Source organism: Haematobia irritans, chromosome 2, assembly GCF_050003625.1.
Source record: "Haematobia irritans isolate KBUSLIRL chromosome 2, ASM5000362v1, whole genome shotgun sequence".
Taxonomy (NCBI): Eukaryota; Metazoa; Arthropoda; class Insecta; order Diptera; family Muscidae; genus Haematobia; species Haematobia irritans.
The window spans coordinates 3,212,371-3,228,478 of record NC_134398.1 but is presented as its reverse complement, the minus strand read 5'-3'; the positions used below and the strand labels follow the sequence as shown (position 1 = coordinate 3,228,478).

The 16,108-nt window shown below is 32.9% G+C and overlaps 2 protein-coding genes and 7 non-coding genes across 9 annotated transcripts; all 9 read left to right on the top strand.

Moving 5' to 3' along the window:
- The first annotated feature begins 1,865 nt into the window (after window positions 1–1,865).
- On the top strand, window positions 1,866–5,068 carry LOC142223243 (small ribosomal subunit protein uS7A). The gene is made up of 5 exons (XM_075293105.1): window positions 1,866–1,954; window positions 2,601–3,000; window positions 3,224–3,340; window positions 3,596–3,694; window positions 4,907–5,068. Exons 2-5 carry the CDS (start codon window positions 2,602–2,604, stop codon window positions 4,973–4,975), a joined length of 684 nt encoding a protein of 227 aa, XP_075149220.1. The 5' UTR covers window positions 1,866–1,954; window position 2,601; the 3' UTR covers window positions 4,976–5,068.
- On the top strand, window positions 2,197–2,347 carry LOC142227711 (small nucleolar RNA psi18S-1854). The gene has a single exon (XR_012719996.1). It is a non-coding gene; the product is annotated as a small nucleolar RNA psi18S-1854 (small nucleolar RNA).
- Window positions 2,367–2,521, top strand: LOC142227712 (small nucleolar RNA psi18S-1854). Its single transcript, XR_012719997.1, has one exon. It is a non-coding gene; the product is annotated as a small nucleolar RNA psi18S-1854 (small nucleolar RNA).
- Window positions 3,743–3,883, top strand: LOC142227713 (small nucleolar RNA psi28S-1192). The gene has a single exon (XR_012719998.1). It is a non-coding gene; the product is annotated as a small nucleolar RNA psi28S-1192 (small nucleolar RNA).
- LOC142227717 (small nucleolar RNA psi28S-1192) lies at window positions 4,053–4,193 on the top strand. Its single transcript, XR_012720002.1, has one exon. It is a non-coding gene; the product is annotated as a small nucleolar RNA psi28S-1192 (small nucleolar RNA).
- On the top strand, window positions 4,213–4,353 carry LOC142227716 (small nucleolar RNA psi28S-1192). Its single transcript, XR_012720001.1, has one exon. It is a non-coding gene; the product is annotated as a small nucleolar RNA psi28S-1192 (small nucleolar RNA).
- LOC142227715 (small nucleolar RNA psi28S-1192) lies at window positions 4,376–4,516 on the top strand. Its single transcript, XR_012720000.1, has one exon. It is a non-coding gene; the product is annotated as a small nucleolar RNA psi28S-1192 (small nucleolar RNA).
- LOC142227714 (small nucleolar RNA psi28S-1192) lies at window positions 4,536–4,676 on the top strand. The gene has a single exon (XR_012719999.1). It is a non-coding gene; the product is annotated as a small nucleolar RNA psi28S-1192 (small nucleolar RNA).
- A 3,032-nt stretch (window positions 5,069–8,100) lies between the features above and the next one.
- Window positions 8,101–15,022, top strand: Marf1 (meiosis regulator and mRNA stability factor 1-like protein). The gene is made up of 11 exons (XM_075293100.1): window positions 8,101–8,529; window positions 8,663–8,711; window positions 8,779–9,895; window positions 9,957–10,088; window positions 10,549–11,908; window positions 12,061–12,194; window positions 12,250–12,498; window positions 12,556–12,817; window positions 13,327–14,183; window positions 14,243–14,308; window positions 14,372–15,022. Exons 2-11 carry the CDS (start codon window positions 8,692–8,694, stop codon window positions 14,501–14,503), a joined length of 4,329 nt encoding a protein of 1,442 aa, XP_075149215.1. The 5' UTR covers window positions 8,101–8,529; window positions 8,663–8,691; the 3' UTR covers window positions 14,504–15,022.
- The last annotated feature ends 1,086 nt before the right edge of the window (window positions 15,023–16,108 follow it).

Sequence of the window (16,108 nt, the reverse complement as noted above, 5' to 3'; positions counted from 1 at the left end):
GAATGTGTATCGATCCCATAAACAAACTGCAATATCAATTCTTCGAACATAAATTATAGTGTGGATAATATCTGGGATATGTTTGACACAAGCACTGTCGTCCGGATAAACTTATACCCTATTTCTGTATGACGAACGAGAGTATTTCAAATGTTAAAAAATATTATTTGGGTTTATCGATGTCGATAGGCATGTCACTTCATATTTTGTTGTCGAGTAGCAAACGAACATATACAATAAGTATCACGGAAAAAGTAAAAACAATTTTGAAATTTGAATCAATTCGCAGGCCAAAAATTTGAAAATACTAATTTTTGATAATCAATGTACTCTCATACAAACGATCAAAAATAGAGAAACCCAAATTGATTCGAATTCGAGTGACTGCTTTTCGTTCGACATACAGAATCAGGGTATTATACTCTACACGGCGTTCCCAACAAGCCCGATTCGGGGTTTTAAATGTTTCTCATTATAATATGGCGTTCTCACCAGCACGTCTTGTTTTCTCTTTATACTCGTAAGTATTTCAAACCGACTCGTTTTCCCCCATACAAAAAACCAAGTTCGAAACACATGTCAACTTTGGAATGTGAACCTCCCTAATTTGTTATCGATCCCATTAAGAAGCTGTAGTATCGATTATGTCTTCGGACATAACTTATAGTGTGGCTAATATCTGGGATATGTTTGAAACGAGTACTGTCGTCCGGATAAACGGCACATTATGCGTAGTATCTATCCGACAAAGACTTGGTAAAATAATAGTGTTATGCGCCGTCCAGACTATAAGTTTTTACGGACGGAATGTCTGTGTTTGTTAAGAATCTTATAGTGTGTCCAATCAATGCGCATTGTCGGCTTCGACTAAATAATCGGTAAATGTGTTATCGATCAGATTAACAGGCAGCAGTATCGATTATGCCGTCGAACTTAACATATAGTGTGGCCAATATCTGAAATGTGTTCAACACGACAATGCTCGTAAACTTATAGTCTGGACGGCGCAGTAGTGTCACATCTACAGAAACAATATTTTTATTCTCTAAAGGTGGGTATTGAGTTCGAGTTTAGCCGCTAAAATCGCAATTTTTTCACGATTACTTTTCGTTAATAATACATTTTTCTTTGGGCTTTTTGGGCAACAAATAAGTATCATTTTATACTTTCATATACTAAACTCGATTTTAGTGCGTCAACAATTTTCACTTCCTGTTGCACCGGAAAAAAACCGTAATTCAAAATATCTGAATTTAAATTGATAATAAAATCTGCAGAATAAAGTTTAACCATTATCATTATGCATTGCTATTACGAAATTGTTTGCGTACTCTTAAAATAATAAAAGGCCTAAATGACATTTGGAGAACAATTTCGTAAAAAATTGTAGTTATTTGTTTCAGAGACAACATCTTTCGTATTTGTGGGTACTAAGCACGAGTGTATTTACTAAAATAAAAATAAGTAAAATTAATAAAATCGGAATAACTGAAATAAGAAATAACTTGAATGGGAATAAATCTATACCATGAATTATTAACAGTAAAAAAATAACTGTTTTAGCATGATAAATAATTTTAACTTCCGGTTGCACAATAAACGTTCCTAATTGTTTGTTTTAAGTCTAAATTTATTTAGCCATTAAGCGTTGCCAATAGATAATTTTGGTCAGTTTTGAAGTAATATTAAAATAATAAAGTCTCAATATTTGAAAAATACTTACATTGTGGTACGCACCTTAACTTCTATAATTAACGGCAACCAGATTACCATATTGCTTTTGCACAGATTGAATCGGTGTTGCCGTATTATATACACTTTCATTGTAAATCTCTCCAAATTATTTGACAGCCGGAAACTCCGTTCAAAAACTTGGCAGCATTGCAACAACATGTTCTTTTTCTGGCGAACGCCACTGCTGTTTGCATCGGGGATAATTTTTCTTAGTGAAAAAGTAAGATTATTTATTGAATTTTTGTGGTAAAACGAACATAAAGCAATGAATACACATCGGCAATAGCATCTTCTTTGGTCTTGCTACCATTAGGCATTGCCTTCTCGTTCACAGCGTTGTGAAAATCTGTAGAAATTTGATTCGTGTGTTTGTAAGGTTATGTGGTGTTAAAAAATGTGAACAACCTGGGCATGTCTCATGAGAAGTCCAACGTGTATGCATTTCTTTTTGTTTACTACCAAACTATGCCCGTCCTTAACTAAAACCATCGAGTTTTTCCTAGTGAATTCTTTGGTATTCAATTGGACTAAAGCAAATGTTTGACTATTCCTCTTAAGGGTATCGGCTCAAAGATACATACCTTAATAAAGTGAAAAACAACATTGACAATTTGGTTAAAACGTGATCATAGATATTCTACGTCCATAACTAAAACCATGAACGTTTTATATTTGGCGTCTTTGGTATTCAAATGGGACTATAGAAAAATTCTGGTTAACTATTCCTCTTAAGGATATCGTCTTGAAGATATAAACCTTAATAAAGTAATATCAACATTTGTCTCAAATCAGTTGTGAATTTGGAGAAACTGTGATGTGTGATGGAATTGCATATTCAATCAATACTATGTTTTCTCTTTTTTTAGAATGGCTGAAGTTGCTGAAAACGTGACCGAGACTTTCGAGGAGCAACCTCCAATTGAAACCGAGGGTGCTGAGACCCTTTTGGAAACCAATGTTGTTTCCAACACAGAATTGCCCGAAATCAAATTGTTCGGTCGCTGGTCCTGTGATGACGTGACCGTCAACGATATCTCGTTGCAAGATTACATCTCCGTCAAGGAGAAATTTGCTCGCTATTTGCCCCACTCTGCTGGTCGTTATGCCGCCAAACGTTTCCGCAAGGCTCAATGCCCCATCGTAGAACGCTTGACCTGCTCCTTAATGATGAAAGGACGCAACAATGGCAAGAAACTCATGGCCTGCCGTATTGTTAAGCACTCTTTTGAAATCATTCATTTGTTGACTGGCGAAAATCCTTTGCAAGTAAGTAGTATCTTTTTTTGTAATGATTCCTAAAAAGAATTGGATGTCTCATGCTAAACTGGTATTAAGAAATCACATCAATCTAATGTCAGGTAGAATGAGACATAGAAAAAATGTCGCAAAATCAATGAACGTCTCCATTAAATTTAGAAGACAAGTAAATGATTTAGTAACAACAAAATTACAATCAAATTGAACTACAACTAAAAGAAACATATTTTAGATCCTTGTCAGCGCCATCATCAACTCTGGCCCTCGTGAAGATTCAACCCGTATCGGTCGTGCAGGTACTGTCCGCCGTCAAGCCGTTGATGTATCTCCACTCCGTCGTGTCAATCAAGTGAGTCATTTTCCTAAGTCAAATTTTCCAGTGTGCCTTGTACAATATCTTTCAAAACTGTAGTGTTTGAAGGACTATAATCAATGGCTATAGAAATAAAACTAACCCAATCAATTGTCTTTTATCCGTAGCATTATGAAGCTACACCCAAGGCACATAATGTATGAAATAAAGATACAATTTATTCTATGAAATGACAATATCACATGGTTTTAGAAAAATAGTATTATAACATATTTCTTCTTTTCTACCTAGGCTATTTGGTTATTGTGCACCGGTGCCCGTGAAGCCGCTTTCAGAAACATCAAGACCATCGCCGAATGCTTGGCCGATGAATTGATCAACGCTGCTAAGGTAAGAACTAATAGTCAAATTTATTTTATTATTAGAAAATATGATTTTTATTAGTCCTCTCTAATGCCATGTTATGGCTATAACCAATTAACATGGCCTCGCTTGTGGACAATATTAAAATTGTTCTATTATCCTAGCTTTTGAAGTAACTGACATTTCAATCAGCTCGAGAAACGTAGAACAACATCAAAAAACCAAGTAATTTTTGTATGGTTTTCAAAAACGCATATAAAATTTCTCATAAGTCAAGTTATAGCTCGGGTGACATTGAGCACAATAAAATTTTGATTTTTCTCTTGTATCTTAAATAATATGGTAACCATTCAGTCTAAGAAACGTTGATCGATATGGTAACGTTCTAAGGTCCTCTCTAATGCCATGTTATGGCTACAACCAATTATCATGGCCTCGCTTGTGGACAATACAAATATTGATTTATTATCCTAGCTTTTGAAGTAATTTGCATTTCATTAAGCTCGAGAAACGTAAATCTACAAATAACCATTATAGATAACGTTTTAATGTCCTCTCTAATGCCATGTTATGGCAACAACCAATTATCATGGCCTCGCTTGTGGACAATACAAATATTGATTTATTATCCTAGCTTTTGAAGTAATTTGCATTTCATTAAGCTCGAGAAACGTAAATCTACAAATAACCATTATAGTAGATAAAGTTTTAATGTCCTCTCTAATGCCATGTTATGGCTACAACCAATTATCATGGCCTCGCTTGTGGACAATACAAATATTGATTTATTATCCTAGCTTTTGAAGTAATTTGCATTTCATTAAGCTCGAGAAACGTAAATCTACAAATAACCATTATAGATAAAGTTTCAATGTCCTCTCTAATGCCATGTTATGGCTACAACCAAATATCATGGCCTCGCTTGTGGACAATATCAATATTGTTTTATTATCCTAGCTATTGAAGTAATCTGCATTTCAATTGGCTCGAGAAACGTAAAATAACAGCTTCACATATAAACATGTAGATATTATGTCCTCTCTAATGTTATGTTATAAATTACCAATTAACATGGCCTCGCTTGTGGACTATAACAATAATAGTTCCCGGTAAACAAATCTATTCGGTATGCTCGAGAAACGTAGATTTACACATAACTTTCATCTAGCATATAAACGTTGAGTTATATTTTTACATGCCGGTAACAATTAAAAATATTTCCATTTTTATTTCTTTCAGGGTTCTTCTAACTCCTATGCTATCAAGAAGAAGGATGAATTGGAACGTGTTGCCAAATCCAACCGATAAACGCTTCATGTTTCCTTATATACAATATGTTGTATATATGTTTACACGTTTTATAAGTAAATGAAAAGATAAATAAAAACATCTCTAAAACTATTTTATACAACTATTTTATTTCACGATTTAAGATTAAAAGATCGAATTATAGCATATGCTGGAAAGCCAGAAAACAGAATACCACTGAGTTTGTAAGATTTAATTGAAATAGAAGCTATGAAAGTGGAATAACGAAATGGTGAAATTTCTCCACTGATGATACATCAAAATTAGGAGATAGTAGGTCTTTTACTGGTTTTTCAAGTGAGTTTAACCCATTACCGCCCTCTGTCCCCATATGGGGACACCTGTATAAAGTCGAAACAATTATGAACTACCCGTTATTTTTGTAATTTTAAATACACGTATGAGAGCTTTATACCAAAGATTATAGATTTGACGAAGATGGGAGATTGGCTTGCGTCATACCAAATGTTGCATTTACCAGATTAGTTTAATACATGTTTGTAATCTTTTAGTTGTTTTTAGTTTTTATTTTTTAAATGAAAAACGTAATTTTCTTAATGAAACAATGTTAAATTTTAGGCAACAGCAAAAAAATTACATTTTCCCCTTTATGGAAATTTATTTCGTGCTCTTAATTTCTTTTTATTTGCATTTTAATGCTATGCCAATACTTGTCGTATACGCGTTTGGTTCGAGTATTAAACTAATCTGGTAAATGGCTCGATCTCCTCAGTACCTAATTTCCTATCTTCCTACAATTTATAATCTTTGGGCTAGTGAAGTCGCAGTGAATAACAACATACAAAGTATGTCATCCATCTACATCCATATGAAATCCGTCTGTGAGGGGAAAGGTAGCTTACAGACCAACCCCTACGGGAACAATTCCCCACAAGACTTGCATGTGAAACCCAGAATTAGGGTATTAGGTTCGAGTTTACCCGCTAAAGGTATTAAGTTGGAGTTTAGTGAAAACTAAATCAGTAAAAAAACATACAATTATTCGTATTTTTTGCAAAGTTTATTATAACTTGATAGGGAATAGCCCAAAGTAAATTTTCACAAATTCCATAAAATGGATTATTAAAGAAAAGTAATCGTGAAAAAATGACGATTTTAGCGACTAAAAATACCCACCTTAAAGGCCGGTTTTTTGAGTTGAAAATCACCTTTTTTTCGCTATTACTTTTTCCGAAATAGTCAAAATTATACATGTAAACAAACATATTCCTGTTAAGTCTCGATGACGCGGAAAGTTCGTATCAATGGAGTTAAATTGTCTGCTTTAAATTAAACTATTTTAATAAAGTAACCGCGAAAAGGGAACATAGTACCGGCTTCAAAATCTAAAAAAAAATCTGTTAAAACAGAATAAAATTACGAATTTTTTTGAACAATTTTATTATAACTTGATGGGGAAAGACCCAAAGCAACAATTGAAAAAAAAATAATTTTCTTTAAAATGAATTATTGAAGAAAAGTAACCGTGGAAAAATTGGCTAATTTAGCGCGATAATGCAATTTAATACTCATCTTTAAGTTGAGTACTATGCTTCTTTTCACTTTTTGAAATCAATGAATATAGAAATATAATGTGTTGTTTTGCAACCAATGCCCTGGAATCTTTTCCATCCATGATTTGACAAAATCCAATAAATATATCGTCATGTATTTTTCTACTTCTACTACACTCATAGAAAAAAGTCTGCAAATAACAGCAGTCGATGTCTGCTGTTATATTTTTGTACTTCAGAGCCTAATGAACAACAAATTATAAAATTTTTAGGTTATACATTTTTCCCCAAAGCCTATTTAAGAACCAAAAGTAATTTTTGGTATATTTTAGTACTGTAATATACTTAGAAGCTCATAAATACGATCAGAAAACATTTTGTTTGCTGTTATGCCTCAATTCGATAAATATTCTGATTTTTAATCAATTACTATAGATTTTCATAAATTTTAATTATGTTAGGATAGCTCCTAAGTTGATATTTTTATTTGTTTCAGCCAAAATAAAACATGATTTAGTGAAGTCGAGCTTAAAAAATAACAGGAAATGCTTGCTATTTCAGCAAACAGTGACTGCTTTTAGCCGCTAAAATCGTCATTTTTTCACGATTACTTTTCTTTAATAATCCATTTTAAGGAATACAACCTTTGTGAACATTCGCTTTGGTTTATTCCCCATCAATTTATATTAAAATTTCCAACAAATATATATAATTTAATGCATTTTTTTACTGATTTAGTTTTCACTTTAGCGGCTAAACTCGAACTTAGATACAAACTTTAGATTGTGGGAATTATATCTAAACGCGAATTAATTGGCATTTTCTCTAGCCCAAAGACGCTCTCTTTGTGTCAAATTTCCAGGTCGATTGGAATAAAACTGAGACTTACATTTTGATTAAAAAAATGTGTATGAATATGTATACACTCAAACAGGACCGACGTAATGCGAATTGCTGCTAAACAGAAAACATGCTACTGTTCCTTCTGTTAAAAGTTTGCTATATAGTCAGCAGACAACTGCTAATTCAACAAAATGAAGTGGTCAACTAATTTGATATTTTTTATATAAAAATCCACCTGCTAGTTAAACTATTTAGATATATTACGTATAAATACAAAACAAGGGTGAAATGGGTCTAAAACATAGATTTATTTTTTATTTCGATGCCGTAGCACCATTATAATACATTTCTCTTCTATCAAAGCTAATTGGTAGGAAAAAACTCATTTCTGTTTTCATTAAAGAAAAATACGATTAAAATCAAAACACGCATATTTCTAAAAACAGTCACAATAATATTTTTATTCAAAACTATACAACGGAAAACTTCAGCACCTTCTTTGCTTTTTATAGCAAGAATTATAATATTTTTAAAGAAAATAAAAATACGATTAAAGTCAAAACACGCATATTTTTAAAAACAGTCACAATAATATTTTTATTCAAATCTATACAACGGAAAACTTCAGAACCTTCTATGCTTTTTATAGCAAAAATTAAAATAATTTTTATTGTTGAACGTATATATTGTATTTGATATGGTAACCATGCCGGGAGAGATTCTGCAGTTAGGAGAATAAAGAAAGAAGGTGGAAATATACCTTACAAATCAGTAGAGCGTCCGGGGTTTTGGCAAGCAGTATACTAAATTCTTAAAAATTATTAGTGTCCAGTGCTGTGTGAGATTTGGTAGCAAAAAAAAACTAAATTTAATTAACAAGATAGTGATACAAAAAAAAATAAATATTGTTTATCTAAAGCATTTATCTTTATAAGAAATTATTCATTAAGGCAAATTTTAATGAAAGACACAGTAATTAAGAGAATAATTTTATAAATTCGAACAACAAGTGATTATTTTCTAATAAATAATAGACATTTTACAAATCGCAGATCGAACGATCATATAGTTCCTCAAATAGATGAATATTAAGAATTAATATTCCCTTCCAAAGGCACATACGACAACATCAAGCGTGCATTTATATTTTGGCGCATTTCCTTTTGTGAACCATTCGCATCATCTCATACGCCAAGCGTGAGTTAAATTTTTTTACCGTTATTCTAGTCACAAATCGAGCTTTAACCTTGGTCACGTTAATAGCTACTACAGTCAATTCAATTCTTAATTTAAATCTTTTTCTAATCTGATTGTTTTATATTTCTAATAGAAAATATTTAATTACAAGGATTTTACACAATGGCAGAACGCTACTATGGGTTTGTTATTGAAATTTAAGAAAGAGCATTTGACAAAAAGTAATTTTTCATTTTTCATTTCCAACAGCTTGCATCCCGATGATTCTTCCAAAATGTACATGAATTACAATGTTATACAGGCGCAGGCGCCAAACCAACATTTAAATAGTATAGTGGGCATGACTAACCAAGAATATGACTATCTTACGAATACGCCAGCCTATTACACGACAACGACATCTGCAAATGGTGGTAGCTTGGATATGAATAACAATAGAGCATCAGCACGATATTTCAATGTGGGAGGTGGTAAGCAGAATGTTTGTAGTGGCACTCAAAACGGTCAAATTTACACTAACAAAGTATTACCCTCGTCGCTGATGACTAAATATACCAATGCAGGAAGTTATATGCATGGTGGTACTGGTGGTACCATTATGGCAACTCCGCATTTTTCTGCAAATGATTCCAATCACCATCACACTACGGGACACTATAATACCCATCACGCAAACACATCCTATGGATATCAAAGAAACCGTTATATGCCTTACAGTCGATCTACTACTACTACTACTCCTCCTAATGTCTTAGCACATAATCCACATTCCGCAACAGCTATTACAACATGTGGTGCATTGTCGTCTTCTTCAGCTTTTCCAAATGGATACCATCAATTTGCAACACCCATCTATCAGACATGTAATCCCGGTGTTATTCAAACTTTTACATCATCCGCACCAATGAGCTCTATATCTGTTCAGCAACAAACTCAATTACACCCGAACTCGTTGGCGTCCACAATAGCTACCACAACGCATTGCAATAGCAGTGGACAAGAGTTTACTTATGCCCATGCTGTTGCTGCCTCACTGGCAGTTTCAACTCCAGTGGTCACCACCACGGTTCCCACAAATGATAATAAGGCCATTTCACTCGCCACTGTTGTTACAACATCGGGGGGAACAACTTCATCGGGCGGTCCAGTTATAACATCTACACCATACAATAGCTCCGGTCAAACATATGCTACTGTTAGTGATCCAAATGATACAGTCACTTTGCAAATTACTAACTTGGACTACTCCATGGATGAGGTTAGTCTGAGAAACTTTCTGTTAAACCAACTTAAGCCCATAACTCCCGTGGTATCTCTCACGTTCGAGGGTAGCTCCTATGCAAAAGTCACTGTTCCCGACTTATATGTGAGTGTTTCATTTGATTCGAGTTTTTCATTTAATTAAAAACGTATATTTTCTACCATAGTTTGCCAAACAAGTTGTCTCCAATTTACATCGCAAGAAAATTGGTCACAAACGCATGTTGGTGTCTTATACCAGAGACTCTTCGTTGACTGAAATTAATACGTTGAGATGTCAAGTGGCTGGTCTACTGAAGGTAAAATTTATTTTTTTGTAATAGTTTATTTGCCAACGGTTGGTACTAACAAATCTTGGTCTCAAGGTAGCCCCTAAGTTCCAGATTTACAGTAAATATAATAAAAACAGATATCAGTATTACTTCAAAAGGAATGATACAAAACATAAAATCAACATGTACAAAGAAAATCATATTTTTAGTCATAAATAAAAACTTTTATGCTAAACATTTTAGACGATTTGAGCATATCATAAAATTCTTAAAATATATATTCGTATATTTGGATTTTTCTTAATTAATGTAATACTTAAATGTGTAGCGAATCCAAAAACCTGAAAAGAGAGGAAGTACATATGTGTCTTTTTCTTTCCATAAACTAGATATAACATGTTTTTAATTTTATAGACATTTTTGGGCACTCGACAAATATTTATTTCATATTAACTATTTTCTAAAATTTTTGTATATTAATTTCTAGGATGTTCCTTGTTATACTCTCCCAATGTATAAGTTCCGAGAACTGTTTCAGTCACGTTTTAAAACATCAATCAGTGTTTTGGATCTCTATAAAATGCAAGATATATGCCTTATTAATGCCGACAATAACGAAGAAAAATTCATAAGCCTTCATCCCGATTTGGTTAATTCTCTGGAAAGTTCTCCTCTTATGGAAGGTCTACAGCACAGTGTACCCTATTGTACCATACATTTTAAAAGAGAACAACACAAAGGTTGGGCTGAACAAGAAATTGAACCACTACCCAATGTGTTCATGACCATAAATGAAATTCAACAGATCATCCACCCACTATTGAAAAATCACACTGGTGACATACCAGTTGCATCGCTAGTCCATTGCATTGAAGGACAATTAAAAGTTCAAATCACACCCAATGAGAACGGCGTGAATTTAGAACATTTAGTTTGCTGCGTCCAGGGCATACAAATCACAGTAAATAATTTTGGTATAAAAATTTTGGGTTGGCTAGAATTGAATAAGGAAAATGGTCAAATTTCGACGAACAATGAAAGATCAAACCTATATACGAAAAATTCCATATCAGATCCCCTGTATCAAATTTCACGAGAAGTGATTGAATTGGTAAAAATGTCTCCAAAAGCCACAATGAAATTTAATCGTTTCATTCCAGCCTATCACAATCATTTTGGAAAACAATGTCGCGTAGCTGATTATGGATATACAAAATTAATAGAGCTCTTCGAAGCACTTTCATCGGTTGTTCAGATAATGGGCGATGGAGAAAATCGTCAAATCACTCTGACACATCGCACACAAATACGACGTTTTACATCGGACCTTTTACGAGTGTTGAGAGCCCATGGCAATAAATCTGTTCTACTGTCCCAATTACCCACAATTTTTGCACAGACTCAAAATAGAACATTTGATGTTACAGATTATGGAGTTTGCGACATTGGCGATATTTTGGATGGGTTAGTTAATTCCAATATTGTTGTAGTGTCAACTGTGCAAAATGGCAACGATATATTGATATCAATACCAAAACGCAAGCAAACATCTACCGAATTGGAAAAGACCTGCATATTTGCCGGAGAAGTTGTGGAATTATTTAGCAATGCTCCTCAATACACGATTCTTTTTCAAAAATTTGTACGTTCTTATCACTATCACTTTGGATACCAGTGTCGTTTAAGCGACTATGGCTTCCAGAAGCTGGCCGACTTAATGGAAGCTGTACACGGTGTTGTGGAGATGGAATTAACAAATGATGAAGATAAGAAAATCTATCTAAGTGCCAAAGTGGCACAACGAATATTTGCAGAACAGTGTGAAGAACTGATATCAACTAACACAGGTAAATCCAAGTTTGTTAAATATATACTCAATTTTTGCCGACTTACTAGCTTACGGAATGTATGCATGTTGAAAGGGAGGATTTTTTCAATGAGCCTCTAACCACTATATATATGTTAGTATGTATTTCGAAAACACTACTTACCTTTTTAGGTTCGGCGAAAACCTGCATGAAATGGGATGACGTTGTTAAGCTTCATAAGAAGAAATACGGCTACCAAATTCAATCGCAAACTCTGGGCGTAAAGGATATTATACAAGCTCTAGATCTACTACCATATGTTGAGGTAATTAATTTTAGTTAATGCCATGATAGTCTCTCAAAGAACGCAAGTTTTCCAGACTTTCGAAAAGGATGATTGTACATGGATTATATGCCACAAAGCAGATAATGCATTTCGTACTTTGTGCTACAAAGCGAGTAAACATTTGCTTTCTCATGAAGCAGAAATCCTCGATCACAAGGACTCAAAAGATCTGGAAAATAGTAAAAACCTTCTAACACTAAACGACTTTATAAAGAACTTTAACGAAAAGAACAATGATGACCTAACTGAATGCACCGTTCGAGCGATGAAACATGCTATAGATGTAAGTTTCCATATCATTATTATGTTATGATTTCAATAATTTTTCACCCTAAAACAGATAATTATGGAAAATGATAAAACCTATGTGCGATTATCAACATTTATGCACTTCATTATGAATATTATACGTTTACTGGAGCAACGTTCACCCATGCTGTTGGTTGATGTGAAGAATGCCATTGATTGTTCCATAACTACAACATTTGAATTTGGTTATCCCAATTTGTTTTCTGTACTTTCTGCATATTCAGATTTATTTTATGTTAATGTTGCAGTACCACTAGAGAGATCCGAAGTTGGCCTTGTGGGCAATGCCGAACGTAAGTTATGTGCAATTTTTTATTTGTATGTTCTAAGCACCGCAAAAACGGTATCACGTCCTATACTTACGACAAAACAGCAAAACAAACTGTTTGCAGATCACATTCGATAGCTTTTAAGACTATTTGATGACAGGAATATAAAAACCTCTATTTTTGGTTCTTAAAAACCCGTTGTTCGCTAGGAATTATATACATGTCTACAAATTTAGGTTGCATCAAATATATCCCCAATTTAAGCTATTTCTAAATAATCGATAGGGTATACCATTAAGCCGAATGTAATACCAAATTTTTGTAGCGATCTGGCTTAATTCGCATAAAATTACAGGGACCTACATATAGAAAGGAAGACATTGTTAAATTGAGTAAGAAACAGATTATTGTATTTTCTATAAGACACTAATGGATATGACGTTAAAATTTTGCAGTGTATATTTTTTTCGAAAAAGCAAACATATTACATAACCATATATGTATGTAAATTAAATATTTTTTCTCTTTTCCAGTACGTTTAGCACCTTATGCCAACCAAAAGCATTTATTTGGTTCATTGAAATTGCCTTATAATAAACAGAAAACTTTACGTACAACAACGCGAACACCGCTAAGTGATCATAACAGTCGAAACTCTAATCTAAATCAAGAGCCTCCAGCTAAAACTCGACCAATAGCAACTGACAGCGTCTTCAACAACATTTCCAATTCATCATCCAATTTATCGGCCAACTTCCGAGCGAACAATTCTAGTTCATTTTACCACCAAACGTCAAAATCTTTACCATCTACTACATCCTCATCGTATTGCTCAAAGAGTTATTCTGCATCATCTAACACATACAATAACAGTAATAACTCTTCCATTTATTCCACGGCCTCACAAAGTTCCAACAATATGATGAATTCAAGTGGTTCCTATAATAAAGAAAACTCATTCAATTCATCGTTTATATTCAATAATTCATTTAGTACTTCATCAAACACATCGGCAACATATTGCGATTTGAACTCAAGCATGAATAGTCTAGTTAATACAATGGGTTGCATTTCACAACCACCACCAACTCTTCATATCACCAATTCGATACATTTAAATCAATCCATGCCGTCCGTTTATCCCACATCCAAACTATGGGACAGGCGACATGGTAATAATTTCTATCAACAGCAACAGCAATCCGCTATAAATGCAAATGCTGGATCAGTTTTGCCACCACTTATTATGGCACCAGCACCGTCACAAACATTAAGCATGACTGCTCCAGTTACATCAGAAGCCACATCTGGTCTCTATGATTTGGTGAACAATATTCAGATGTGTCCAATGCTATACGAACCTCCAAAGCCAGATACTCCACCCTCTGAAGTAAGCCACTTAAAAATTAATATAGGTTCATATTCCATTCAATGCCCTCCTTTTTTTAGAATATGCCATTTTGGATTGATCCCATATGGAAAAATAATAGTAATGAAAAACCCAAAGATGATTTGGTAAGATAAAACTCCATGATCTCCGATTTGAAAATATATCATTATTTATTTTCTGATTTTCAGCTTAATATACGCCTTCCTGAACTGAAAGCTCTTAACGTTTTGCCAATGTTATTGTCCCCTTATAGCCTTTCTAAAACGGAAAACATGAAACAAGTTTTCAATTTCGAGTCCCACGATAGAAAAATTGCATAAGTTATTTTAATTTATAAAATAAATTTAGCTTTAATTATTTCCCAGTTTGTATTGTTATATTGATATTTTTTAACATATTTAACATATACTTTAAAACTTAAATCACAATTTGTAATTCTAGAACCATTTTGTTTTTATTGTAAAAATGTTTTTGTGGCAGCAGATATATGTAGATCAGAGGGAAAATATTAATTGCACATTTGTTAACAGAAAACAAAAAATAGTGAACAGCTTCCTTCCTTCCTTCATGCCACTGGAAAAACATTACTATCGAAAAACCAATGTTATTGTAATTAGCCCACTTCTAATTTAATTGATTTATACGTAATTTAATTGATTATTCAAAGAAATATCTAGTTATTAATATTATCAAATTTTGTAAAGAAAACATTTTTCTCTTTCCATTTTACTAAAATCCAGAATAACGCTGTTACTTTGTATTTTTGTTATTATTAGAAAACACAATATTGTTAACAATTATTACAAATAAAAATGCATGCTCAAATTAAAAATTATAAATAGATTTTCTGTTTTTTATTTGCTCATATCTTCAATTTCTGCATTTTATCTTAGAGCATAGGCTACTGTAAATCTCTATACAAAATGCCTGTGCGGGTCGGTATTAGTCTATCTATCTGTAATGAGTAGTGCATGAGTTATCACGATATTGAGGAAAATTCTTTTCGTCTAAAGGTGTGTACTATGTTCCTTTTTCGAGTTGAAAACCACTTTATTTTCGCGATTACTTTTCCTTAAATAATCAAAATTATAAATTAAAACAAACTTATTCCTGTAAAGTCTTGCCGAAATCTAGAGGAACAAGAAACTGTGCATAAATTAAATTAATTTATCTGATTTATATTGAACTGTTTTAATAAAGTAACCGCGAAAATTTCAACGCGAAAAGCGAACATAGTACTTACCTTAAGATGTAAGCAAACTTTTAGAAAAAGAAAACACGGAAAATACGGCCATCAAAACTCAAAGGCAATGGAATTTCGAATTAAATATTTCCAAAAGGTTTTCCATAGTTAGAATCCAATTTATAGAGAATTGTGTAGTTCATATTAATACTGCAGTTATATTTTTATAATTTATAAATCATCCGATTTGCAAACATTTTGTTTGCTGTTGTGCCTTATTTTTTAACAGATTTTAGACATATTCTTAACATATTATTTGTATTGTGTTATGGTAGCTCCTATTTCGCTTTTTTGTTTATTTCATTCAGCAGACTCTGGTGTTTTAGCAGATTTTTTGCTGTCCCCATTGAAAAAAACAGTGAACCCAATAGGAAAGAAAATTTTAGTTAATTTTAGAAAAAATTAGATTAATTTTAGTAAAATTTAACTAAACTATATTAGTTTAGTTATGCCGTCACTAAACTAATCTTTATGTTTCATTTGTGTATATTTTTTTCTCTGTTTCAGTAATTTAACGTACGCAAAAAATATTAAAGTTATGGAAACTTTCTTAAAACGTATAATGAACTAAAATAGAATTAAACCGGCTTTAGTGATATATAGGGTTCACTTTTTTTGAGTGCCTATTAACAAATTTCGTTGGGTATGCCATTCCTATTTTCTATATTATTATACATATACT